Source organism: Hordeum vulgare, chromosome 3H (genome assembly GCF_904849725.1).
Source record: "Hordeum vulgare subsp. vulgare chromosome 3H, MorexV3_pseudomolecules_assembly, whole genome shotgun sequence".
NCBI classification, from domain to species: Eukaryota; Viridiplantae; Streptophyta; class Magnoliopsida; order Poales; family Poaceae; genus Hordeum; species Hordeum vulgare.
This window is the reverse complement of record NC_058520.1, coordinates 368,092,582-368,119,904: the sequence shown is the minus strand read 5'-3', so window position 1 is coordinate 368,119,904 and position 27,323 is coordinate 368,092,582. Positions and strand designations below refer to the sequence as shown.

The 27,323-nt window shown below is 47.9% G+C and overlaps 1 protein-coding gene across 2 annotated transcripts; it reads left to right on the top strand.

The window, feature by feature from the left end:
* Nucleotides 1-15,990: 15,990 nt before the first annotated feature.
* Nucleotides 15,991-27,056, top strand: LOC123443884 (CTP synthase-like). 2 transcript variants are annotated; one of them, XM_045120428.1, is made up of 21 exons: nucleotides 15,991-16,345; nucleotides 17,499-17,578; nucleotides 17,674-17,760; nucleotides 23,501-23,551; nucleotides 23,654-23,771; nucleotides 23,862-23,918; nucleotides 24,020-24,084; nucleotides 24,206-24,289; nucleotides 24,379-24,429; nucleotides 24,522-24,584; nucleotides 24,672-24,718; nucleotides 24,806-24,875; nucleotides 24,955-25,017; nucleotides 25,113-25,202; nucleotides 25,279-25,317; nucleotides 25,394-25,621; nucleotides 25,757-25,842; nucleotides 25,945-25,993; nucleotides 26,093-26,173; nucleotides 26,259-26,352; nucleotides 26,447-27,056. In XM_045120428.1, exons 1-21 carry the CDS (start codon nucleotides 16,228-16,230, stop codon nucleotides 26,659-26,661), a joined length of 1,836 nt encoding a protein of 611 aa, XP_044976363.1. In that variant the 5' UTR covers nucleotides 15,991-16,227; the 3' UTR covers nucleotides 26,662-27,056. The 2 variants fall into 2 exon arrangements, with proteins under 2 accessions (XP_044976363.1, XP_044976364.1); XM_045120429.1 differs by lacking the exon at nucleotides 15,991-16,345 and adding an exon at nucleotides 16,871-16,889.
* The last annotated feature ends 267 nt before the right edge of the window (nucleotides 27,057-27,323 follow it).

Here is a 27,323-nt window from a genome sequence, read left to right as displayed (position 1 = left end):
GCCCGGTGCTGATTCCCTCCTTGGTGTCCTGCCATGTCTCCATTGTCGTAGTTCGTCGGTGCCATCGCCTCCGCCCTCTGCTGGCTGCGCCGAAGGGAGCGCTCCTGTCTAGCCGCCCCGGGCTATCGAGGGCCGACCTGGTCTCGGTGATGCGTGCTAGCGTGTGCGTCGGTCGTCCCGCCGTTCTCTTCGCGTCCCTTGTGGTTGTCGGTGTGGTGCACTTCAGGACCGTTCGCTGGGGTCTCGAGAAGGTGGAGGGCAGCGCGAAGCGCATCTCTCTCTGCCCCGCCCAGGGCAGCCAGGGCCCCGAAGCTTGCAGGCTCGGGTGCCGGCACGCGGTGTGAACCCCCGACAACCGACGCCTGTGGCCTTGAGGATGCACCAGGCTGGATGGTCTTCTGGGCGATGTCGATTAGCTCCATGATGTGGTCCGCCCAGGCGTCAAAGCCCCTGGTGTCGGTCGTTGGCGGAGCATCTCTCTTGCCATCTACAATGCGTCGTGTGTGCTGAGGTCTCTCAAGTTGATGCGACGCACTGCGGGTGCCTGGGCCGCCGTCCAGCTCCCATGCATTTGGGTAGCACGGGTGGTCATCACGGTGGAGACGATGTTGACGCCTTGGTACGAACCGCCAGGTCCCGCGACGCCGGCATGCGAGCTTCCAGCCGCTGTGATGTGGCAGTCGGAGACCAGCTCGACGAGGCTCGGAGAAGCTGGTTGGTCGCCGGCCATCGGTGCAGCGGCCTCGAAAGGAGGAAGCTAGGAGAAAGCCTTCACACGTCCCCTACCTGGCATGCCAAATATCGGATTTTGGGCTCCACAAAACCCTAGGATTCGAACACAGGGGCATGTGAGGTGATATCTTTCGGCTCGACCTTACCTAGCCTGCTACTCGAAGGAAACGGCAAAGAACTCACACGATGGTGAGGAAAACATAGAACACAACAGTTTACCCAGGTTCAGACCGCTGCGAAGCGTAAAACCCTACTCCTGCTTTTAGTGTATTGCCTCTCACGGAGATTGGTGGATGAACTAGTACAGTGCTCTTGAGCCCCCGGAGGCCAAGTGGCTAGGAGTGTTGCTCTAGGGTTTCAATGATCTGATCAACCCCCCCCCCCCCCTCTCAAGTATCCTACCCTCTCTATTTATAGTGAAGGCCCGGGTCCTATTCCCTTATCGTAGGTAGGAAGGGATCCCAGAACGGCCAACTTCGGTGGGAGACAAGGGAACATGCTTCCTGTGCCAAAAGTGGTCTTCGCCTACAAAGCAACTGCCAACGCTGCAAAGGTGGGAGCATGGATGACGCTCGTCCTGCCGGCGGGCGGCCGTGGTCTTGCTGCACCAGAAGGGAAACCTTTGGAAGATGCCTTTGGGACCCTGATACGTTCCTTCCTCTTTTGCACCAAAGGAGAAACTACCCCGTCCTGCCATCTGCTGCTCGCATGTCCTTCCATGGTGTCATCCTTGACTCCTGAGGCCCGGCCTTGCCTTGAAATATCTGCCACTCCGGAGGGGTACCGAGGAGGCCCCCTGCGGGTCTCGATGTCGCTCTTCCTCACGAGGCTTGGCCCCTCGCGAGGGCCTTGTTCAGGGTGATGATGTTCCTTACCGATCATGCACTGATGAAGCGGGACAGCCCTAGGCCGCAGGCGGGCAGGTCTGGGTAGCCCCGTTCCCAGAACGCTGACACCTCCCTACCAAACTTATGGCAAGGTTCACATGAGGTCTGGTACACACCATGGCATACATAATAGAGCCTATGACTGAAGCATAGGGGACGATACTCATCTTTTCTCTATCTTCTGCCATGGTTGGGCATTGAGTTGTGCTCAATCTCACACCTTGCAATACAGGCAAGAACCCCTTCGTGAACTTATACATATTGAACTTCTTCAATATCTTGTCAAGGTATGTGCTTTGTGAAAGACCAATGAGGCGTCTCAATTTATCTCTATAGATCTTGATGCCTAATATGTAAGCAGTTTCTCCAAGGTCCTTCATTGAAAAACACTTATACAAATAGGCCTTTATGCTTTACAGAAGTTCTATATCATTTCCCATCAACAATATATCATCCACATGTAATATGAGAAACGCTACAGAGCTCACACTCACTTTCCTGTAAATACAGGCTTCTCCATAAGTCTGTACAAACCTGAACGCTTTGATCACCTCATCAAAGCGAATGTTCCAACTCCGAGATGCTTGGACCAGCCCATAGATGGAGCGCTAGAGTTTGCATACCTTGTTAGCATTTTTAGGATTGACAAAACCTTCCGGCTGTATCATATACAATTCTTCCTTAAGAAAGGAGTTAAGGAATGTCGTTTTGACATCCATTTGCCAGATCTCATAATCATAAAATGTGGCAACTGCTAACATGATTCGGACGGACTTCAGCATCGCTACGAGTGAGAAAGTCTCATCGTAGTCAACTACTTGAACTTGTGGATAACCCTTAGCGATGAGTCGAGCCTTATAGCTGGTTACCATCCGCGTCGGTCTTCTTCTTAAAGATCCATTTATGTTCTATGGCTCGCCGATCATCACACAAGTCTACCAAAGTCCATACTTTGTTCTCATACATGGATCCTATCTCGGATTTCATGGCTTCAAGCCATTTGTTGGAATCCGGGCCCGCCATCGCTTCTTCATAGTTCGAAGGTTTACTATTGTCTAACAACATGATTTCCAGGACAGGGTTGTCGTACCATTCTGATGCGGAACGTGTCCTCGTGGACCTACGAAGTTCAGTAGTAACTCGATCCGAAGGTTCATGATCATCATCATTAACTTCCTCTCTAGCTAGTGCACGCACTCCAGAAACATTTTCTTGTGCTGCGCTACTCTCCGGTTCGAGAAGGGGTACAATTAACTCATCAAGTTCTACTTTCCTTCCACTCACTTCTTTCGAGAGAAACTCTTTCTCTAGAAAGGATCCATTCTTGGCAACAAAGATCTTGCCTTCGATCTGAGATAGAAGGTATACCCAATAGTTTCCTTAGGGTATCCTATGAAGACACACTTTTCTGATTTGGGTTCGAGCTTTTCAGGTTGAAGTTTCTAAGCATCGCATCCCCAAACTTTTAGAAATGACAGCTTAGGTTTCTTCCCAAACAATAATTCAAACGGTGTCGTCTCAACGGATTTATACGGTGCCCTATTTAAAGTGAATGTGGCGGTCTCCAATGCATATCCCCAAAATGAAAGCGGTAGATCTGTAAGAGACATCATAGATCTCACCATATCAAATAGTGTGCGATTATGACGTTCAGACACACCGTTACGCTGAGGTGTGCCAGGCGGCATGAGTTGTGAAACAATTCCACATTTTCTTAAGTGCGTGCCAAACTCGTGACTCAAATATTCTCCTACACGATCAGATCGTAAGAACTTTATTTTCTTGTCACGTTGATTCTCTACCTCACTCTGAAATTCCTTGAACCTTTCAAAGGTCTCAGACTTGTGTTTCATTAAGTAGACATACCCATATCTTCTTAATTCATCCGTGAGGGTAAGAACATAACGATAGCCACCGCGAGCCTCAACGCTCATTGGACCGCATACATCGGTATGTATTATTTCCAACAAGTTGGTTGCTTGCTTCATTGTTCCAAAGAACGGAGTCTTAGTCATCTTGCCCATGAGGCACAGTTCGCACGTGTCAAATGATTCAAAATCAAGAGACTCCAAAAGTCCATTTGTATGGAGTTTCTTCATGCGTTTGACACCGATATGACCAAGGCGGCAGTGCCACGAATATGTGGGACTATCATTGTCAACCTTACATCTTTTGGTACTCACACTATGAATATGTGTAACATCACGTTCGAGATTCATTAAGAATAAACCATTGACCAACGGGGCATGACCATAAAAGATATGTGTCATATAAATAGAACAACCATTATTCTCATATTTAAATGAGTAGCCATCTTGCATCAAACGAGATCCCAATACAATGTTCATGCTCAAAGATGGTACTAAATAACAATTATTGAGGTTTAAAACTAATCCCGAAGGTAGATGTAGAAGTAGCGTGCCGACGGCGATCACATCGACCTTGGAACCATTCCCGACACGCATCGTCACCTCGCCCTTCGCGAGTCTCCGCTTATTCCGCAGCTCCTGTTTTGAGTTACAAATGTGAGCAACTGCACCGGTATCAAATACCCAGGAGCTACTACGAGTGTTGGTAAGGTACACATCAATAACATGTATATCATATATACCTTTGACGTTGTCGACCTTCTTATCCGCTAAATACTTGGGGCAGTTCCGCTTCCAATGACTGTTTCCCTTGCAATAATAGCACTCAGTCTCACGCTTGGGTCCATTCTTGGACTTCTTCCCGGCAACTGGTTTACCGGGCGTGGCAACTGCTTTGCCGTCCTTCTTGAAGTTCTTCTTACCATTACCTTTCTTGAAACTAGTGGTCTTATTCACCATCAACATTTGATGTTCCTTTTTGATTTCCACCTCCGCTGATTTCAGCATTGGATACAACTCGGGAATGGTCTTCTCCACCCCTTGCATGTTGTAATTCATCACAAAGCTCTTGTAGCTAGGTGGAAGCGACTCGAGGATTTTGTGAATAACCGAGTCATCCGTAAGGTTAACTCCCAGCTGAGACAAGCGGTTGTGCAACCCAGACAATCTGAGTATGTGCTGGCTGACACACCCATTCTCCTCCGTCTTACAACTGAAGAACTTGTCGGAGACTTCATATCTCTCGACCCGGGCATGATCTTGGAAAACCAGTTTCATCTCTTGGAACATCTCATATGCTCCATGTTGCTCAAAATGCTTTTGGAGCCCTGGTTCTAAACTGTAAAGCATGTCACACCGAACCAGGGAGTAATCATCACTACGCGACTGCCAGGTGTTCATAACGTCTTGAACCGCTGAGAAAACGGGTGCGTCACCTAGCGGTGCATCAAGGAAATATATTTTCTTGTAAGCTATGAGGATGAGCCTCAAGTTACGAACCCAGTCCGTATAGTTGCTTCCATCGTCTTTCAGCTTGGTTTTCTCAAGGAACGCGTTGAAGTTCAGTGGGACATTTGCTCGGGCCATTGGTTCTACAATATAGATTGTAGAGACAATTTTAGACTAATTTCATGATAATTAAGTTCATCTAATCAAATTATTTCATGAACTCCCACTAGATAGACATCCCTCTAGCCATCTAAATGATACATGATCCATATCGACTAGGTCGTGTCCGATCATCACGTGAGACGGACTAGTCATCAATGGTGAACATCTCCATGTTGATCGTATCCACCATACGACTCATGTTCGACCTTTCGGTCTCTCGTGTTCCGAGGCCATGTCTGTACATGCTAGGCTCGTCAAGTCAATCAAAGTGTTTTGCGTGTGTAAATCTGGCTTACACCCATTGTATGCGAACGTTAGAATCTATCACACCCGATCATCACGTGGTGCTTCAAAACAACGATCCTTCGCAACAGTGCACACTTAGAGGGAACACATTTCTTGAAATTTTAGTGAGGTATCATCTTATCTACTACCGTCGTTCTAAGCAAATAAGATGTAGAAACATGATAAACATCACATGCAAATCATATAGTGACATGATATGGCCAATATCATCTTGCGCCTTTGATCTCCATCTTTGGGGTGCGACATGATCACCATTGTCACCGGCATGACACCATGATCTCCATCATTGTGTCCTCATGAAGTCGTCTCGCGAACTATTACTTCTACTACTATGGCTAACGGTTAGCAATAAAGTAAAGTAATCATATGGCGCTTTTGATTAACACACATGCCATACAATAAATTAAGACAACTCATATGGCTCCTGCCAGTTGTCATACTCATCGACATGCAAGTCGTGAACCCTATTACAAGAACATGATCAATCTCATACGTCACATATATAACATCACATCCTTTTAGCCATATCACATCACATTGCATACCCTGCAAAAACAAGTTAGACGTCCTCTAATTGTTGTTGCAAGTTTTACTTGGCTGCTATGGGTTTCTAGCAAGAATGTTTCTTACCTATGTCACAGCCACAATGGTTATATTCCAATTGCTATTTACCCTTCATAAGGACCCTCTTAATCAAATCCGATCTAATTAAAGTGGGAGAGACAGACACCCGCTAGCCACCTTATGCAACAAGTGCATGTCAGGCGGTGGAACTAGTCTCACGTAAGAGTACGTGTAAAGTCGGTCCGGGGCGCGTCATCCCATGATGCAGACGAATCAATATAATACTAGTAACGGTAAGCAAAATGACCAAATCATCGCCCACAACTACTTGTGTTCTACTCGTGCATAGAATCTATGCATAGACCTAGCTCATGATGCCACTGTTGGGGAACGTAGTAATAGTTCAAAAAAATCCTACGTGTCACCAAGATCAATCTAGGGGATGCTAGCAACGAGTGAGGGAGAGCATCTTCATACCGTTGAAGATCACAAAGCGGAAGCATTACTATGAATGCGGTCGATGGAGTCGTACTCGCGGCGATCCGATCAAAGCACCGGACGAACGTTGCCTCCGCGTTCAACACACCTACAGTCCGGGGATGTCTCCTCCTTCTTGATCCAGCAAGGGTGAAGGAGAAGTCGAGGGAGAGCTCCGGCAGCACGACGGAGTGGTGGCGGCGGAGCTTGTGGTTCTCCGGCACGGCTTTGCCAAGCGCCGCAAAGGAGGAGAAGTAGAGAGGTAGGGCTGCACCAAGGGGCGTGCGCAGCCCTCCCAAAGCCCACTATTTGTAGGAGGGAGGGGAGAGGGACCCGACCACCCTAGGGAACCCTAGGAGGGGTGGCATTAGCCCTAGGAGGAGGGGGGCGGCGACCCTAGGGGTGGCTTGCCTCCCAAGTCGGAGGGAGGTCGCCCCACGCCCTAGGGTTTTTCCCTAGGCGCCTTGGGCCCCACTTGGTGGCTCGCACCAGCCCACCAGGCGCTGGTTCCCTCCCACTTTGGGCCCATGTGGCCCTTCGGGACAGGTGGACCCTCCCGGTGGACCTCTGGTACCCTTTCGGTGGTCCCGGTACAATACCGGTAAACCCCGAAACCTTTCCGGTGACCGAAACTGGACTTCCCATATATAAATCTTCACCTACGGACTATTACAGAACTCCTCGTGACATCCGAGATCTCATCGAGGACTCCGAACTACCTTCGGTAACCACATATACAATTCCCATTACAACTCTAGCGTCACCGAACCATAAGTGTGTAGACCCTACGGGTTCGGGAACCATGCAGACATGACCGACACACCTCTCCGGCCAATGACTAACAGCGGGATCTGGATACCCATGTTGGCTCCCACATGTTCCACGATGATCTCAGTGGATGAACCACGATGTCAAGGATTCACTCAATCCCGTATGCAATTCCCTTTGTCTATCAGTATGATACTTGCCCGAGATTCGATCATCGGTATCCCTATACCTTGTTCAATCTCGTTACCGACAAGTCTCTTTACTCATTCCGTAACACATGATCTAGTGGCTAACTCCTTAGTCACATTGGGCTCATTATGGTGATTTATTACCGAGTGGGCCCAGAGATATCTCTTCGTCACACGGAGTTACAAATCCTAGTCTCGATTCGTACCAACCCAACCGACACTTTTGGAGATACCCGTAGTGCACCTTTATAATCACCCAGTTACGTTGTGACGTTTGATACACCCAAAGCATTCCTACGATATCCGGGAGTTACACAATCTCATGGTCTAAGGAAATGATATTTGACATTATAAAAGCTCTAGCAGACGAACTGCACGATCTTGTGTTGTGCTTAGGTTTGGGTCTTGTCCATCACATCATTTTTCTAATGATGTGATCCCGTTATCAATGACATCCAATGTCCATGGTCAGGAAACCATGACCATCTATTGATCAATGAGCTAGTCAACTAGAGGCTCACTAGGGACATGTTGTGGTCTATGTATTCACACATGTATTACGGTTTCTGGTTAATACAATTATAGCATGAACAATATACAATTATCATGAACAAGGAAATATAATAATAATCACTTTATTATTGCCTCTAGGGCATATTTCCAGCAAAGACTTGTTCGCAACAAAGCCCCGAGTGAGAGGATCGCTCACCATTCGGAGTGTTTTTAACTTAGGCGAAGACTTGTTTGCAGCTAAGCCCCCGAGTGAGAGGATCGCTCACCACTCGAAGTATTTTTTGAACTTAGACGGAATCTGCTTCGTAGCTAAGTATCCTAGTGAATAGGTTGCTATTCACTTGGCTAAATTTTAACTTTGGCGAAAACTTGTTCGCAGCTAAGCCCCCGAGTGAGAGGATCGCTCGCCACTCGGAGTGTATTTTGAACTTAGGCAAAATCTGGTTCGCACCTAAGTCTCTGAGCGACTAGGTTGCTATTCACTTGGTTGGGTTTTAACTTTGGCAAAAACTTGTTCGCATCTAAGCCCCTGAGTGAGAGGATCGCTCACCACTGGGAGTGTATTTTGAACTTAGGCGAAATCTGGTTCGCAGCTAAGTCTCTGAGCGAGAGGGTCGCTCATCACTCGGAGTCTGTTTTGAACTTAGGCGAAATCTGGTTCGCTGCTAAGTCTCCGAGCGAATAGGTTGCTATTCACTCGGCTGGGTTTTAACTTAGGCGAAAACTTGTTCGCAGCTAAGCCCCCGAGTGAGAGGGTCGCTCGCCACTCGGAGTGTTTTTCTGAATATGAGATTCCACGATCGGAATTGACAAAAACTGCAGGAGTCGTAACTTTGATAAGCAACATTGTCTTGAACACTCTTATTACATCAAACCACTCAATCGTCAAGTGTAAAAACGTCAATGTAAATCTGCGTTCCAAGCATGTGGTTCGTCAATTATCTTCTTGAGGTTGAAGAGGTGGTAGGCCCCATTGTTTAGCACTTTGTTAATGACAAAAGGACCTTCCCATGCGGTGGCGAACTTGTGAGGCCTCTGCTGATCCACTCGGAGCACCAGATCACCTTCGTGGAACGACCGAGTCCTGGCATGCCTTGCATGGAAACTGTGCAGATCCTGCTGGTATACTGTCGACCAAATCAAGGCCAGTTTGCGCTCTTCTTCTAGAAGATCTACACCATCCCGTCACGCCTATTCGGCTTCAGCCTCACAATAAAGCTCCACTCGGGGAGAATTGTGAAGGAGATCACTCAGCAAAACGGCTTCGGCTCCATATACCAAGAAGAAAGGAGTGTGTCCAGTCAACCGATTGGTAGTCGTACTCAAGCCCCACGGAACTAACGGTAATTCAGTAACCCAACCTCCAGCTACATGTTCCAGATCTCGCATGAGTCGAGGCTTCAACCCTTGAAGGATAAGGCCATTCGCTCGCTCAGCTTGACCATTAGTGTGCGGTGCGCGACGGACGCGTAATCCACCTGAGTGCCTTGGACGGAGCAAAAGTATCCGAATTCTTCCGAGTTGAAGTTGGAACCGTTGTCTGTGATGATACTGTGGGGAACTCCATACTGGAACGTAATTTCCTTCATGAACTTGATAGCAGTGCCTGAATCCAGCTTTTTTATGGGTTTAGCTTCAATCCACTTGGTGAACTTGTCGACTGCTACAAGCAAATGTGTGAATCCACTCTGGCCCGTTCGGAGAGGACCGACCATATCCAAACCCCATACAACGAACAACTAGACGAGTGGAATAGTCTTCAGGGCAGACGCAGGCTTATGTGACAAGTTTAAGTAAAACTGGCATCCTTTGCAGTGATCCACGATTCCTTTAGCCATTTCATTAGCGCGCGGCCAGAAAAAACCAGCTCGGTATGCTTTGGCAACAATTATCCGAGAGTACGCATGATGACCACAGGTCCCTGAGTGAATTTCCTCCAGAATCAATCGACCTTCCTCAGGAGAGATGCACCGCTGAGCTATGCCAGTTACACTTTCTTTGTAAGGCTGTCCATTTATCATAGTAAATGCCTTGGACCTACGGACAATCTGTCGAGCTTCAACCTCGTCTTCTGGGAGTTCATGCTTCAGTATGTATGCAATGTATGGCAGCCTACAATCACGCGCAATCACCAGAATCTCCATGACCAGATCAACGACTGCTGGGACATCAACCTCAGTTGGATTGGAAGTGCTTATCACTTGCGGGGGCTCTTCAGTGAAGGGATCTTCTTGCACCGAAGGAGAATGTAAGTGTTCCAGAAACACAGTGCTAGGTACAGGCTTTCGAGTGGATCCAATCTTGGCTAGGTCATCAGCTGCTTGATTCTTCACTCGGGGAATATGATGGAGTTCCAAACCTTCAAACTTCTTCTCAAGCTTTCTCACTGCATGGCAATACCCAGTCATGGCAGGGTTCCTGACATCCCACTCCTTCATCACTTGATTGACCACCAAAATACCATCAGGCGCTGGACGCCGAGTGAGATGGCCATATGTAACCCGTAGATGAGTGCCTCGTATTCAGCTTCATTATTGGAGGAATCAAAGTGAATCTGGAGGACATAGCTGAGTTTTTCATCCTTTGGAGATACCAATACCATGCCGGCACCACACCCATTCAACATTTTAGAGTCATCAAAGAACATGGTCTAGTGTGCCGAGTGAATTTGAGTTGGCTGCTGCTGTTCTACCCACTCGGCCATGAAATCAGCAAGCGCTTGAGACTTGATTGCCTTCTTTGCTTCAAATTTGATATCAAAGTATAGGAGTTCGATGGCCCATTTGTCCACTCGACCAACCGCGTCTCGGTTGTTGAGGATCTCAGACAATGGAGCATCACTAATGACTAAGACTGAATGATCTTGAAAGTAGTGTGCCACCTTCTTCGCTGATAAATATATACCATAGAGGAGCTTCTGATAATGAGGGTACCTTTGCTTCGAAGGAGTCAACACTCCAAAAATATAGTATACTCGATGTTGGACTTTGTAAGCCTCTCCCTCTTCTTCTCGCTCGACAGTTAGAACTGTGCTGACGACTTGATTAGTAGTTGCAATGTATAGGAGGAGGGGTTCTTTGCTATGCGGAGCAGCAAGCACCGGCTGGGTGGAAAGCAGAGCTTTTAGCTCGACAAACGTTGCTTATGCCTCGGGAGTCAACTTGAACGCATCACACTCCTTCATGAGTCGGTATAAAGGCAATGCCTTCTCTCCGAGGCGAAAAATAAACCTACTCAGCGCTGCTAGGCAGCCTGTGAGCTTCTGGACATCGTGCACCCGCTCAGGGCTTTTCATTCGGACGATGGTGCCGATCTTATCGGGGTTGACGTCGATCCCCCGTTCGGAAACGAGGAAACCAAGTAACTTGCCACCAGGAACTCCAAAAGTGCACTTAACCGGATTCAACTTTATATCATATTTCCTCAAATTGGCGAATGTTTCTACCAAGTCAGTCAGCAGGTCAGAACCTTTGCGAGACTTGACTATGATATCATCCATATAAGCCTCGACATTCCGAATGATTTGATCAAGCATGCATTTCTGAATCATACGCATGAAAGTAGCGCTAGCATTTTTCAAACCAAAAGGCATGGTGATATAACGGAAACACCCGAAAGGGTGATGAAGGTCGTCTTTATTTCATCTGGACCAAACAGACGGATCTGATGGTAACCAGAGTATGCAGCAAGAAAAGATAAACGCTCGCATCCCGCAGTCAAGTCGACAATCTGATCGATGCGGGGGAGCGGAAAATGATCTTTCGGGCAGACCCGATTGATATGTTTAAAATTTATACACATGCGGAGAGAATTGTCCTTCTTGGGGACCATGACGACATTCGCGAGCCACTCGAAGTGGTAAACTTTGCGTATGAACTTTGCCTCCAAGAGTCGAGCCACCTCCTTGCCGATTGCTTTCCGTTTCTCTGTTGCCGACCGAAGCAAATGCTCTTTGATGGGCTTTGCTTTTGGGTCAACCCTCAGTCGGTGCTCAACCAGTTCCCTAGGTACACCCGACATGTGAGTAGGCTTCCATGCGAAGATGTCCCAGTTCTCACGGAGGAACTGGGTGAGCGCGGTTTCCTATTTGCTATTGAGTGTCGTCAAGATGTTGGTCGGGGCAACATTAGGATGTGTCGGGTGAATGCTCACTTTCTTCACGTCACGTGTCGACTGGAAAGCATTCTGACAGGCGGGCTTCTTGGAGCGCACCAGATCGGCAGGATGAGTGTTCTTCCGGTATTCTTCTAACTCAACCACAACCATGTGTTGATCGACAATCTTGGAGCCTTGTTGTAAACACTCCTCGGCCCTCTGTATATTCGTGTGACTGTGATTACACCCTTGGGTCGAGGCATCTTCATCTTGAGATACACGTAACATGGGCGGGCCATGAAACGGGCATAAGCTGGACGACCAAGGATGGCATGATATGCGCTCTGGAAGTCCACAACTTCAAACGTTAACTTCTCCTTGCGAAAATTCTTGCCAATGCCGAACACCACGTCCAACACTATCTGTCCGAGTGACTTGGCCTTTTTCCCAGGAATGACTCCATGGAACTTCATATTGCTCTCGCTGAGTCGGGACATCGGAATGCCCATCCCCTTGAGGGTATCCGCATACAAAATGTTCAATCCACTCCCTTGTCCATCAAAACTTTGCGGAGACGAGTGCCTCCTACAACAGGATCTACCACCAGGGATTGCCGACCGGGGGTAGCAACATGAGTAGGGTGATCCGACTAGTCAAAAGTTATCGGGGTCTGTGACGACTTGAGGTACGCGGGGGTGGTGGGAACAGCCATGTTGACCTCTTTGTTTATAACCTTCAATCGACTTTTGCTCTTCACATCGGCAAAAAATCATCAAAGTGGCATTGACTTCTGGAAAATCATCTTTATCTTCATCCTCCTCCTTTTCAGGAGTTTTCTCACTCGACCGAGCTTCCTTGAACTGTTGATTCAGCAATATGCATTGCCGAGTGGTATGCTTGGGCAACATCAAATTGCCCTCCTCATCTTTCTTCATGTGGATTGCACACGAGAAATCTAGGACATCTATTCCTGACTGATTCTTCGACTTCTTTGAAGGAAACTACCCTTTGAGCTTCCCCTTATTCTTCCCTTGTGCCGCCAGGGCGGCTGCTTCTGCCTCAGCAGAACCATCATTTTTGCGCTTCTGCTTTCGATTGGAATTTCCACCGCCAGCATCATTGTCGACTGTCTTTCCTTTACTATTGCGAAGGCGGTCCTTCTCTTCGCCATTGGCGTACCGAGTAGCAAACTCCATCTTGCTCAAGGACATGTCTCCTGTTCGACCAAACTTCAGATAAAGTTCCCTATACCTGACACCAGCCTTGAAGGCGCACACAACTTGATGCTCAGAAACGTTTTCCACCATGTGATGGAGGGTGGTCCAACGTTGGATGTAATCTCTCAGAGTTTCACTCGGCTTCTGCACACAATGCTGTAGCTCGGACAAACCAGCAGGACGTTTCCACGTGCCCTCGAAAGTTTTGATGAACACTCGAGCAAGGTCCTCCCAGCAATAGATGCTAGAAGGGGCCAACTGATTCAGCCACGCCCGGGCCGAGCCATCCAATATCAGAGACAAATGCTTCATGGCAACGTTGTCGTTTCCTACACCAAACTGCACTACCACTCGGTAATCATCCAGCCATGTTCCAGCCTTTGATTCTCCCGTAAACTTGCTTATTCCAGACGCCAACCTGAAGTTGGGGGGAATATCAATGGATTGAATCGCTCTACTGAAACACTCGGGGCCAAAGACAACGGTGCCGCTTCCACTCGGATGATCTGTGTCATAACAATCCCTGTGATCCGTGCCCCTGTCAATCCGCCTCTGAAGGAGGACATTCCTTGCATCAAATCTAGGATCATGCTCATCACCAATCGGGGCCTATCGTCATAGTTCCGAGGCACATACGAACCACTCCGCGGGGGAGAATGCACTCGACGGCGGTCATCACGGTGATAACGAGGAGCAAACTGATTTCGCCCCTAATCTCTGTACTGATCCTCACGGTAACCTCCGCCTCTGCGACGCAGAGGTGACCCTGGACTATAAACTGACCGAACTGTGTCTGCCCTGGGTGAATTATTGTGCAATCTATTGAGCGACTGAGAAACAGCCGAATTTTGCTGTTGCGTTGTTTGAAACAATGTACAAATCCGCTCCAAACCTCTGGCAGCCTCTAAATTTGACGGCTGAATGGAATCTGCTATCCTAGCGGTGGCTGCAACATTCAGAACTGGAGTACGAAATACCTCAACATTGTTTTGAGGTCCACCCGGAAATAGCTGCTGCTGACGTCGACCGGAAACTGGAGGACACTAGCAGGCGTGTTCACTCGACAACTCTCCAACCTTGCGCTCGCCGTGACCGAAGCCAGGAGGGCTTTGTTGTGAACTCGCCATGAAGACCTCAGCCGCAGGATCTCAGCTCTCGCACTCAAAAGGAACGTCAGACTGATCTGACGCCGACTCGAACGTGCCGCGCGGTGATTCAGCGGGCTCGATGGCCGCAATCTGCGGAGAAGACACTTGGCGAGCCGCCGCATGACTCGCCCAGCACTCGAGTCACGAGCGACCGGATCACTTATGGCAATGAATGACATGGAGAGCAGTCGACACCAAAGTCGACGGTTGCCGAAGAAGAACACCGCAGGAGCTTGCACGGAAGTGTGTCGCCCCGCGGATCGGGAGCGCCTCAACGTCTAGAGGCGCCTCCTGAAGCCATGCCGAGTCGTCGACGACGAAGGTGAGCGCACCGAAACGGATCTCGTGGCCCAAGAACAAACCGCCACCGGAAGACACGATGAAGATGAAAATCGTAAACTCGCCGGAAGTCCCTTAGACGTGTGCCCCATGGTGGGTGCCAACTTTCGTGGGAACGAGCCTGACAGTAGAGGTGAGGGGTACGTAAGGAGAGGGCACAGTCCTAGCTACGGCGAGTTTGTACACACGATGTATGAGTTCAGGGCCCTCTCGTGGAGGTAACAACCCTACGTCTCAGTGCTCAGGAGCTCTTGACGTGTGGAATATGTGTGTTACACACGCTGCGAACCCTTGTGCCAGAGGGGAGGGATGACTTATATAGAGTGTGCTGCCCCTCATCAAGACCGGGCAACCAAGGGTTCGATTAATGGAGATAAAGGGTTCAATTAATGGAGATAAAGGCGTACGTTACTGATAACGTACGTAATAAATGTTACTTATCACGACCAGTCGAATGCCCGCTCGTTGGCCTTCCTGGAGTGGCTTCTAATCTTCTGCGGTCGACTGACTTCTAGTTCTTCCGAGTGAAAGGCTTCCGTCGAGTGAAGGTAGAAAGTCTCCAAGTGGATGTTCTACCGAGTGACCCATGCACAATGACGAGTCAGCTGTAACCTTCCTTGTAATCTTTAAGTCTTCAATGTAGTGTCATTGGATATGACATATAGGTCAGACCTATGACCCTACCCTGGATACATATCCCCATCATGGTGTTCATTGGCTTAGCAGGAGAGAGGTTATAGAAAAAGTTGATCTAAAAATGATCATAGCTTTGGAAGGGTGAGCAGTGAACGCAGACACTTGACAGTTGTCATCCTCCTTACGAATTCAATATGAATGGAAATCTCTCACGTACACATTTCGAACACAATATTATGCATGAAACCCTCTCCTTCCTACCCAATACTATGCATGAAAAATATGTGATATGCTTCATCTAAAACTTAAATTGAAAAATGCCTACACAATACAGTAATATGTACTTCCTCTGTTTCAAAATTATTGTCTTGGATTTGTGTAGATACAAATGTATCTAGTTATGTTTTAGTATTTAGATATATATTTATTTTTATACAAAACTAAGATAAGAATTTTGGGACGGAGGGAGTATGAAATCATCCGTAAAAAATAAGATGTACTCCTATTCATGAAATCGCCATTTCACATTTCTTATTCTCCTCAAAGCGATCACGAGTAAACATAACCCGGACAAATAGAGGAGAGGGGGAGGAAGGTAAATAAAAAAATGACGAGAGAATATAAATAGCCCAAAGCCCTCCTTCCTCATGGCTCTATCCCCTGCGCCTCCATTGCCTCCCCTCGGCCCTTCCTCCTCCCCTCCCAAACGGCTGCGTGCTACCCTAGTCACCTGCTAAAACCTTCTCCACTGTCCGCACGCGAGCGCTCATAAACACCAAACAGGCCCAGCCCAAGAGCACGCGCGCCAGCCGGGCTTGGGGTGCAGAAGGATTCGGGAGGCGGCGGCGGCGGCGGATTGACCCGAGATTCCCGGCGAGATGAAGTACGTGCTGGTCACTGGTGGTGTTGTTAGCGGCCTCGGCAAGGGTGTCACGGCCAGCAGCATCGGCGTCGTCCTCAAGGCGTGCGGTCTTCGCATTACGTCCATCAAGATCGGTACGTGACCGCCGCCGGCCGTGTGATGTTTCTCTTCCTAGTGTTCAGAAACCGCCTTTTCGGGCTCCTGAAAAGACGCTGTTTGGGGTTTATCGGGAAGGGGTTGGCTTTGTGGTTCTCGAGCCCGCCCTCGATCCGATATCCGGCGAAAGATTTGATTTGTTTTCGTTACGATTTCATTTCCCCTTTTGGAGCGATTCGCGCGGCTCAAGGCTGCGGGTGGGAGTAGGTGCAGGAAGGCCCCGCCCCGGCATTCTTGGCTGGGTCTGGTGGAAAGCCCCTCGTTCCAACATTCCGCCCAGGGTTTTAGGGGTCGTGGTGTATATGATGTTGATTACCTTGCTGATCTTTGGCTTCTGCGCGCGTGAGAGACAGATTTTATTATAATTTCCCAATTGAAGCGATTGCTTCTAGTGGCCTAGTGGGAGAGAGCTTTTAGACCAGCAAAGGGAAACTCAGGCCCGGGTTTCTACTTTAGTAGCAGACCATTTCAGGGTGCTACGAAGATCTTTTCCGCGGTGCTGATTTGGGGCGAGGAATAAAGGTTTGAGGTCTCAACTGAACAATGGCGGCCCATGAAAGAAAGCTTCTGACTTTTCCTTCACTGGCTAGCACCTATGCCATTGCAATCTGTGGCCAATATTTTCGGATAATGATCTGTGCAAGTCACTTGGGCGAGTTCCCAAATATCTGAACAAGCTCTCAGATTTGAGCTGATATGCTTTCATCCTTTTGTGTCCGTGCGATTTCCCAAATATCTGAAAAAGACTGGGTTTCCCCTCCGCTCGTATTTGTCTTTCAGATGCCTCGTGCTGTGCAGGTCTCACGATGTTGTTTAGATATATGCTGATGTAGATGTGGCCGAACCATTAGATGCCAGCTTGGCGCGTTGGAATCTTTGACTTGATTCATTGCCATGCTACATGTTTTGGTTGCTCCTAGTTATTCTTATCCAGTACCACCTAAACACTGCTTTGTTTTTGCTGTTGTAAGCTTGTAACCTTGTGACTTCCTGTACCATTGCGGTACTTAGGGCTTGATTGTACCTTTTGCCTTGTAGAACTGGTGGCGACATGCCAGCTAATACTTGCTCGATTGCTCTAGTTGGCCTCATGAGCTTGACATTTTATATTTGCTTTATCTCAATATGCAGATCCTTACCTCAACACTGATGCTGGGACTATGTCCCCGTTTGAACACGGTGAAGTGTTTGTGTTAGATGATGGTGGTGAGGTACTGACATAGGACCAAGTCCAAATGTGAAAAAAATGGCTAGGGAATGTTCATTCACTCACCTCATTAAAAGTATTGTCTTGTGCATCTTGCAGGTGGACTTGGATCTTGGGAATTATGAGAGGTTTCTTGATATTAAACTCACCCGGGACAATAATATAACTACTGGAAAGATCTACCAGGTAAGCTAATTATTTTCTCATTCTTAAACTTTATTTATATGCCTTTTGGGTCTGCAATAAGGAACAGTACGTATGTAAAATCCCACCCTCAGTTCTTTGGCATCCAAGCATTCAACAATTGTGAAACATTTCAGTCGATGTTGACATACTTGTACTTGATAGGAAGGAAAAGGATGTACTTGTTGGGTTATGCCACTAGAGTGTAGAGTACATTAAGAATGAACAGGATTCATAGTACCCCCTCCGTTCACAAATATAAGATGTTCTAACTTTTTTCTGAATTGGATTTATATAGGCACGTTTTAGTGTGTTTGTTCACTCATTTTAGACCGTATGTAGTCCATATTGAAATATCCAAAACATGTTATATTTGTGAATGGAGGGAGTACTATTTAACAACAAGGATATATGTGGGTACTAGCATGTGTCATGTGGGGTCACAGCCCTATAGGCGATGACCCACGCCGGCTGGGCCTGCACCAGCCTAAGCTATGTCATATTGTAATTACAGAAGTTGTGTTAGATTAGGAGTCTGGGCTAGTTGGAAAGGTTTAGTCTCGTAGAAGGTTACCTTGCCAACTCCCAATTAGAGTAGGAGTCTAGTCTTGTAATCAGGCTTTATATAGCCAGCTTTGGGGATCAATAAAGTCAAGCAGAAAACAATCTAATCTCTCACCCCTTGCTCCTGCGCCTCGGCGCCTATCCTCACCCCCTTCTCCAGCGATAGGCCGGCGAGGGACTCGGCCTCGGCCTCCTGTCTTCCATGACTACAACCTCCGTTCCAACCCACCAGTCCGTGACAACTTGGTATCAGATTCTTCGTCGATCCAGGCGGCGATGTCTCCGCCGCCTCCACTGCCTCCGCAGCCGGCGCCCTTGCCGCAAACCCTAGAAGACCTCGCGCTCAAACAACACGAGGATCATGAGGCCGTGGTAGCCATGCTGAACAGCCTCTTCGAGGAGAACCACACCGCATGGACAGAGCGCGCAGAGGACCGCGCTACCCTCAAATCGATCGTTGACACACTCAAGGAGCTCAAGGGACAGTTCGCTGATGCCTCCCAGCAGCTGCGCGCGCAGAATCTGGCCATCTTCGGCTTGAAGGGAAGGGCACGACCCAACTAGGCGGCGTCGGCCTCCTGCGGCCACCCGAGCCGTCCCATGCCGCAGCCCCGGCCGTCATGACCGAACCGCCAGATCGGGCGCCGCGCCTCTACAAGATCGACTTCCCCCTCTATGACGGGTCCATCGATCCACGACCTTGGTTGACACGCTGCAACCTGTTCTTCCTGGGCCAACTGACGCCGGAGGCCGATAAAACTTGGCTCGCCTCCTACCACCTCACCGATGTCGCCGCATTATGGTATGGCCACCTTGAGAAAAAGCTGGGCTAGCGGCCGTCCTGGACTGAGTTTCAAAAGCTGATCGTCAACCACTTCGGTCCGCCAACACGCGCCAACCCCTTCGGCGAGCTTATCTCCACCCGCCGCTCCGGCACTGTGGCAGAATATTCCAAGCGCTTCCTAGAGAATCCCTCTCGGGTGCGCCCCATTGCCGACGATGATGAGAGGGATATCTTCACCAACAACTTGGGCGAGCCCATGAAAACTCAGGTCGAGATGCTGAAACCAGCGACTTTGGACGCGGCCATGGACTTAGCAATCTCCTTTGAGCACCTCAATACTGTCACTAGCGCCGCAGCCCCCGCTGTACGGACCACCAGCCGTCCACCCCGGTCCATGGGCGCACCTAATTCGGCCTTACCAGACCCCTCTAGCCCCTCGCCCGCACTCGTCTTCAAAAGACTCACACCGGTTGAGATGGATGAACGTTGTGCTAAGGGTATGTGCTTCAATTGTGACGAGAAGTTTGCGCGGGGCCATCGTTGCAAACGTCTGTTCTACATACAGTCTGCCGACGCCGACGACGAGCAGTTTGAGGATTTCCAGGAGGCACAAATCTCCCTCTTGGCTGTCACCGGCATTCCCACCAGCGACACAATGCAGGTTACTCTTGCATCGAGGACCGTGACCTGGTAGCCTTGCTTGATTCTGGAAAGAGCTGGCCACCGTCGTCGGGCTTCCTTTCTCCTCCAATCGACGCCTGGGAGTCACGGTCGCTAATGGCGATAAGGTGACCTGTCGGGGACTCCTGCAGCAAGCTGCAATCACCATTGACAAGGAGCGTTTCGTGGTGGATTTGCATGCCATTCCATTGGGCGGGTTCGACATAGTCCTTGGCACACGATTTCTCAAAACTCTTGGGCCAATTCTCTGGGACTTCACGACGTAATGGATGTCGTTTTGGCACTCGGATCACCGGGTGGAGTGGTCGGGCCTTGGTTCCATCGGAAGGCCTGCCAACCTACATGCGTGCGAAGGCAAGGATCTCCTGGACAGCTTGCTGGCCACATTCGTCGACGTTTTTGCGGACCCTTCGGGTCTACCACCACAACGTGCCCATGACCATCATATCCATCTTCTTCCCGGGACATCGCCGGTTGCTGTCCGCCCCTACCCGCCCCTACCGCTACCCAACTATTCAGAAGGACGAACTGGAGCGCCAATGTTCAGAGATGCTGGCTCGTGGTCTGATCCGTCCTAGCTCTTCGGCATTTTCCTCCCCAGTTCTACTCGTCCGGAAGCATGACGGGACTTGGCGTTTCTGTATCGACTACCGTGGTCTCAACCTTGTCACCATCAAGGACAAGTTTCCTATTCCCGTTGTCGATGAACTTCTGGATGAGCCGAAGGGCGCCTGATTTTTCACCAAACTGGATCTCCGTTTCGGTTACCACCAAGTTCGGATGGCCCCTGAGGATATCCACAAGACGGCGTTCCGCACACATGAGGGCCTTTTTGAGTTTGTGGTGATGGCTTTTGGGCTGACCAATGCCCCAACAACGTTCCAAGCACTCATGAACGACGTCCTTCGTCCCTATCTTCGCCGGTTTGTGCTCGTGTTCTTCAATGATATCTTGATCTACAACTCGTCCTGGTCGGATCACCTTCGTCATGTCAAACTCGTCTTGGAGGCTATGCACGCACATCAGCTGTTTCTCAAGCGCTCCAAGTGTTCTTTTGGGGAGGAAACCATGGCTTATCTGGGACATGTCATCTCTGCTGCAGGAGTCGCCATGGTAAGAGACAAGGTTCTCGCCATTATGGATTGGCCGGTTCCACGCAATGTCCGGGCGGTGCGCGGTTTCTTAGGTATGGCGGGCTACTACCGCAAGTTCATCCGAGATTTTGGCACCATCGCAGCTCCCCTCACTGCACTCCTTAAAAAAGATGGATTCCTTTGGACGCCTGCAACAACTACCGCCTTTAGGCTCTCAAGACAGCTCTTACCACTGCCCCTGTGCTTCAACTGCCGGATTTTGCCGTCTCTTTCATTGTGGAGTGTGATGCCGATCAGGTTTCGGGGCAGTCCTCCATCAAGATGGAGGGCCCATTGCCTATTTCAGCAAAACCATCGCTCCACGTCATGCTTCACTCACCGCGTACGAGCGGGAACTCATTGGTCTGGTGCATGCCGTGCGCCACTAACGGCCCTATCTGTGGGGACGTGCGCTCATCGTCAAAACTGACCACAACAGCCTGAAGTTTTTACTGGACCAACGCCTCGCTACCATTCTGCAGAATCATTGGGTGGGCAAGCTGTTGGGGTTCGACTTCACGGTGGAATATAAACCAGGTTGTCAAAACATCGTCCCCGACGCTCTTTCTCGACGTGATGCTGGCCAGGCACTTGCCATATCCGGGCCTGCTTTTTATCTCTTTGAAGCTCTTCGTCAGGCTGCTCACACGGACCCCACGCTTGTCGCATTACGGGAACAACTCCAATCTGGTGAGTTGGGCCAGCCCTGGGCTCTCGTGGACGGTATTGTCACCATTCAGCAGCGGGCTTATGTGCCACCCGCGTCGCCGCTGGTTGGGGAAGTCTTGGCTGCAGCCCACCATGGAGGACATGAAGGTATCCAGAAGTCACTTCATCGTCTTTGCCGGGATTTCCATCTACCGCAAGCAAGGGCAGCACTTCAGCAGTATATTCGTGCTTGCCAAGTTTGTCAACGCAACAAGACGGAGCAGCTTCATCCAGCCGGCTTGTTGCAGCCCTTGACGGTTCCATCTCGTGTCCAGGGAAGACATCTCCATGGATTTCATTGAGGCACTTCCAAAGGTGGGCGGCAAGAGTGTGATCCTGACCGTCGTGGACCGTTTCTCCAAGTATGCACATTTCATACCCTTGGCGCATCCGTACACTGCTGAGTCTGTCGCTACAACCTTCTTTTCCAAAATTGTCTGACTTCATGGGTTTCCAACATCCATCGTTTCAGACCGGGATGTGGTTTTTACTTCGGGCTTTTGGAAGGCTCTGTTTGCCGCCGCCGGGACGCGCTTGCACATGAGTTCGGCCTTTCATCCACAGTCCGATGGACAATCGGAGGCCGTGAATCGCGTCATCACTATGTACTTGTGTTGCATCAGAGGGGATCGTCCAAGGTAGTGGCTGCAATGGTTACCTTGGGCGGAGTTCTGCTACAACACTTTGTACCATTCAGCATTGAAGGATACTCCTTTCAGGGTGGTTTATGGTCGGGATCCCCCCTCGCTCCGGCTCCGGGACTATACGCCGGGCGAAATTCGCAATCAGGCAGTCGAACGACAGCTCCTCAACCGTGATCAATACCTACTCGACATCCGTGAGCGTCTCCTTCAGGCAGCACAATAGTACAAGCATTACTATGATGATAAGCATCGGGCTCTTTCTTTTGATATTGGCGAGTGGGTTTGGCTACGTCTTCAGCACCGGCCGGCTGCATTCCTTGGAGTGGGCGCTAAAGGGAAGTTGGCTCCCAAATTCTACGGGCCTTTCAAAGTCCTCACTAAGATTGATACGGTTGCCTACCGTTTGGAGCTACCCCCAAGCGTCCGCATTCACAATGTGTTCCATGTCGGGGTCCTGAAGAAATACCATGGCGAGCCACCTGAAGTTCAGCCGATGCTTCCCCGCTGTTTCAAGGTCGAGTGCATCCAACTCCTATCAAGGCATTGCGTGCTCGTATTGCTCGCGGCGTTCAACAGGTGCTCATTCAGTGGGAGGGCCAGCCGGCGTCTGCTGCATCATGGGAGGATGTCCCTACCTTCCGTGATCGTTATCCAGGTTTCCAGCTCGAGGATGAGCTGTTTCAGAATGGAGGGGGAGATGTCATGTGGGGTCAGCCCTATAGGCGACGACCCACGCTGGCTGGGCCTGCACCAGCCTAAGCTATGGCATATTGTAATTACAGAAGTTGTGTTAGATTAGGAGTCTGGGCTAGTTGGAAAGGTTTAGTCCCGTAGAAGGTTACCCTGCCAACTCCCAATTAGAGTAGGAGTCTAGTCTTGTAATCAGGCTTTATATAGCCAGCTTTAGGGATCAATAAAGTTAAGCAGAAAACAATCTAATCTCTCACCCCTTGCTCCTGCGCCTCGGCCTCCTGTCTTCCATGACTACAACCTCCGTTCCAACCCACCAGCCCGTGACAGCATGTCTAATACTCCCTCTGTCCGGAATTACTTGTCATGCAAATAGATTAAAATGGATGTATCTAGAACAAAAATACATCTAGATACATCCATTCATATGACAAGTATTTCTGGACGGAGGGAGTATGTGACATTCTAAATACAGTTGTTGCCCCCTGTGTGCCAAGCTGTTCTGACATTTCTTATTTGCTTTTTTTTGTTCATGACAGTCTGTTATTGACAAGGAGAGGAAAGGGGAATACTTGGGAAAGACTGTGCAGGTGAGGACCACCTATGCACACCATTTTTATTTTTGTTTGTCCTGGTAACTACTGTATGCATGTTTCTTGAAGTGCTTATCATTAAACCGATTAATCATCAAGGTTGTGCCACACATTACAAATGCCATACAAGACTGGATCGAGCGTGTTGCTATGATACCGGTGGACGGCATGGACGGACCAGCTGATGTCTGTGTGATCGAACTCGGCGGAACAATTGGTGGGCATGAGATAATTAATTATTTTATTTGTTTATTTATGTTGATTAGCTGATGTCTGTAGCTTGATTATGTTGTCACTACTGCTACAGGTGATATCGAATCTATGCCATTTATTGAAGCTTTGGGTCAATTCTCGTATCGTGTTGGTGAGGAACTTACACATTTATATTGATACATAAAAAACTGTACTGTCTTTTCTGGGTTAGGGGGATCTTTATCTTCTTTTGGATATTGTTTTGGTTGCCAGGACCTGGTAACTTCTGTCTGGTGCATGTCAGTCTTGTTCCAGTTCTGAATGTTGTTGGTGAACAGGTATCCAAATTCTCTGGTTTCTTGTTTTATGATGTATAGTACAGTACATCTTAATATGTGAATTTTTTTTGATTTTAATGTCACTGCCTAATATTTGTTCTTTTTTCATTTACTTTTATAGAAAACCAAGCCGACTCAACACAGTGTGCGTGGTTTAAGGGGACTTGGCCTCACCCCAAATATTTTAGCTTGTCGCAGTACAAAAGTTAGTTAGCCCTTCATTTACTTTGATGTTGTATGTTACTTATATTTGTTTGTATTCTCAATCTCATTTTTCGCACTTGTATTTGACAGGAACTGGAAGAAAATGTGAAAGAGAAACTGTCTCAGTTTTGCCATGTGCCGGTAATTGAACTGTAAATGTTGTTGTTAGTGTTTGCTTCATATTCTTAGTAGCTAATTTCCCCTGGTAGCTCATGAACAAATTTGTTCTGTAGGCAGCAAACATTCTCACTCTGTATGATGTTTCCAATATTTGGCGCATTCCTTTGTTGCTACGGGTATAGCACATCTCATCTTCTGTGTAGTAATTCATTTTTGGTTCTTCAATATTTGCGTTTAATGCTCAATCTTATTTTGTCCCGCAGGACCAAAAGGCGCATGAAGCTATTCTTAAAGTTCTGAACCTTGAAAGGTTTGCCTATACATATCTAGTCAGTATGTTTTTTGTTCAGGCTGTAGTGTGTCGGTGCAATAAATATTTATGTGTACACATTTGCAGCTTTCCTCGTGAGCCAAAGTTGGACGAATGGGTTGCAAGAGCTACTATGTTTGACACCCTTCAGGATACTGTTAGTTTTTCCCACTTTGATTGTTACCCTCAAGTCTCTTTATTCTTATAGTTCCAAGTGACTAATGGTTTCATTTCAGCTACACATTGCTATGGTTGGGAAGTACACTGGTCTATCTGATTCCTACCTCTCCGTGTTGAAGGTGAGTTAGATTTGCACAGCTATACTATCCCTTTATGCCTTCTAAATGATTGCTAGTGTCTAACAGTTGAATCCGATGCAATTGCACAATTGTAGGCCCTCTTGCATGCTTCGGTTTATTGCCACAGAAAGCTAGTTGTTGATTGGGTTGCTTCTACAGATCTTGAGGACTCTACCAGAATTGAGGTTTGGTAGTCTCCTATTGTTCTGTATGCTCGATCTGGGCTATTTCCTTTTCTTACACAAGTTTTTTTTTTCTTAGGCACCTGATGCTTACAAAGCAGCTTGGAATTTACTGAAGGTGAGGATTTTTCACCACCGAAACTGTTCTACACTAAAAAAAATCATCTAGATTATATAAAGATCTTTCATTTCAGAGTGCCGATGGCATTTTAGTACCTGGTGGCTTTGGGGACAGAGGTGTTCAAGGAAAAATTCTGGCTGCTAAGTATGCCCGTGAAAACAATGTACCATATCTTGGTATATGTCTTGGAATGCAGATGGCTGTCGTAGAGTTTGCTAGGCATGTCATGAATCTCCCTCATGCGAACAGTACTGAATTTGACCCCAATGCCAAGACCCCATGTGTTATTTTTATGCCTGAGGTAATTATTTTTGAAATTCACAACTTTTGTTATTAATGATCACGTTGGTTGCCATAAAGATTAATGGTAACAAAGCAACTTCTTTTCAGTCCCATGCATACCTTGGAGTTAGATTTCTATTCATTTTTGTTTTAGGGTTCCAAAACACATATGGGTGGCACAATGCGCCTAGGATCAAGGAGGACATTCTTCAAGGTTGCTGATTGCAAGTCAGCTAAATTGTGAGTGAATATAGTCCCTTCTCCATAATGATTTCCCTATGCCCAGGTTTCATTTTATTAGCATTCTCCTTACATAGTTGTGGGCTTTCTCACCTTTTTTAGGTATGGCAACGTGGATTATGTCGATGAGAGGCACCGGCACAGATATGAGGTCCGGCATTAATAATTGTGTTTTCATAGCTGCAATGAGCATATGAGTGCATTTAAGTTCATGCCTGTTCACATGAGTGAAGCATGTTCCTCTTCACAGGTGAATCCTGATATGGTGCCAGAGTTTGAAAACGCTGGACTCAAGTTTGTTGGCAAAGATGAGAGTGGCAGGAGAATGGAGGTTTGACTAAAACCATTACTTGCTTGCTTGAAAATCTTTCATTCAAAAAAAAATTCACGCTTTGATCAAGTTGCTAATTTTCTAGATAATCGAGATACCCAGTCACCAGTATTTCGTTGGAGCACAATTTCATCCTGAATTCAAGTCAAGACCTGCGAAACCTTCTCCACTATTTGTTGGTAAGCTGTTTGCTGCCTGTCCACTGTTCAGAAACACCTACTTTATCATGCTTTGAAATGGAAAACCATATGTTAATCCTGGTTTATATTTTAGGGCTAATTGCTGCCTCATCTGGGCAATTGGACAAGGTGCTGCAGGGTTGCTCCAATGGCCATGTGGTTCCTGCCAAACATCAATTTAGCAATGGTCTATACACGCTGGCTGCACACCAAAATGCTGATGTACACTCAAATGGGCATGCGAAGAAGCTTGCCAATGGTCTAGCGAATGGAAAATACTATCCGAATGGGAATGGTGTCCATGCCTAGCTAGCTCAAGGATGCTCTCACCCTTTTACATTTTGCAGTTGTTGCATCAGTTTTGTCGTGGCTGGCTAAGCTACCATGGTCGCTCGAGGAAGAAAAAGTTCTGTACTCGATGCGATCTGTCTGCAGGGGATTGTGCTCGTTCCGTGTTTTTTAGTGAAAGACCGAGCTGGATCTGCGTCAGTGGTTTGCTTGTTCTTCTCTACCAATTTCTGTAACAAGACAACAGAAGTGGGTAAGAAGAGTCCGTGCTGTATATCTGAAAAAGAATAGGCTGAACGTTTTAATTGTTTCGTGAGTTGGTGCTGAGATGTAAGCGAATTTGGGTGTTCCGCAGTTTGTATTTGGACGCAGTTCTTGTGCTTTTGAACAAATAAGTTAATGCTTTGTATGATGTATCTGACTGCTTTGTTATAGTGCTTTGTATGGTTTTAAGCATATAGGAAAAAATATTAGCATATACTCCCTCCGTCCCAAAAATCTCTTTAGTATTTAGATACACTCATTTCTAGACAAAACTAAGACAAGAATTTTGGGATGGACGGAGTACAACAATAAATTAGGTTTATATTAAATTAATAATATAATATATTTTCTGTACCCTTAGATTTGATGTGGATATTAACGTATTGCTCTTTTATATTTTGATCATGTATGGAGAAGTT

Coding starts and splice junctions, on each gene's coding strand:
- LOC123443884 (XM_045120428.1), top strand. CDS start 16,228: ATGAAGTACGTGCTGGTCACTGGTGGTGTTGTTAGCGGCCTCGGCAAG. Junction 24,085..24,205: donor TGAATGTTGTTGGTGAACAG/GTATCCAAATTC, acceptor TTACTTTTATAG/AAAACCAAGCCGACTCAACA. Junction 25,994..26,092: donor GGCACCGGCACAGATATGAG/GTCCGGCATTAA, acceptor TCCTCTTCACAG/GTGAATCCTGATATGGTGCC.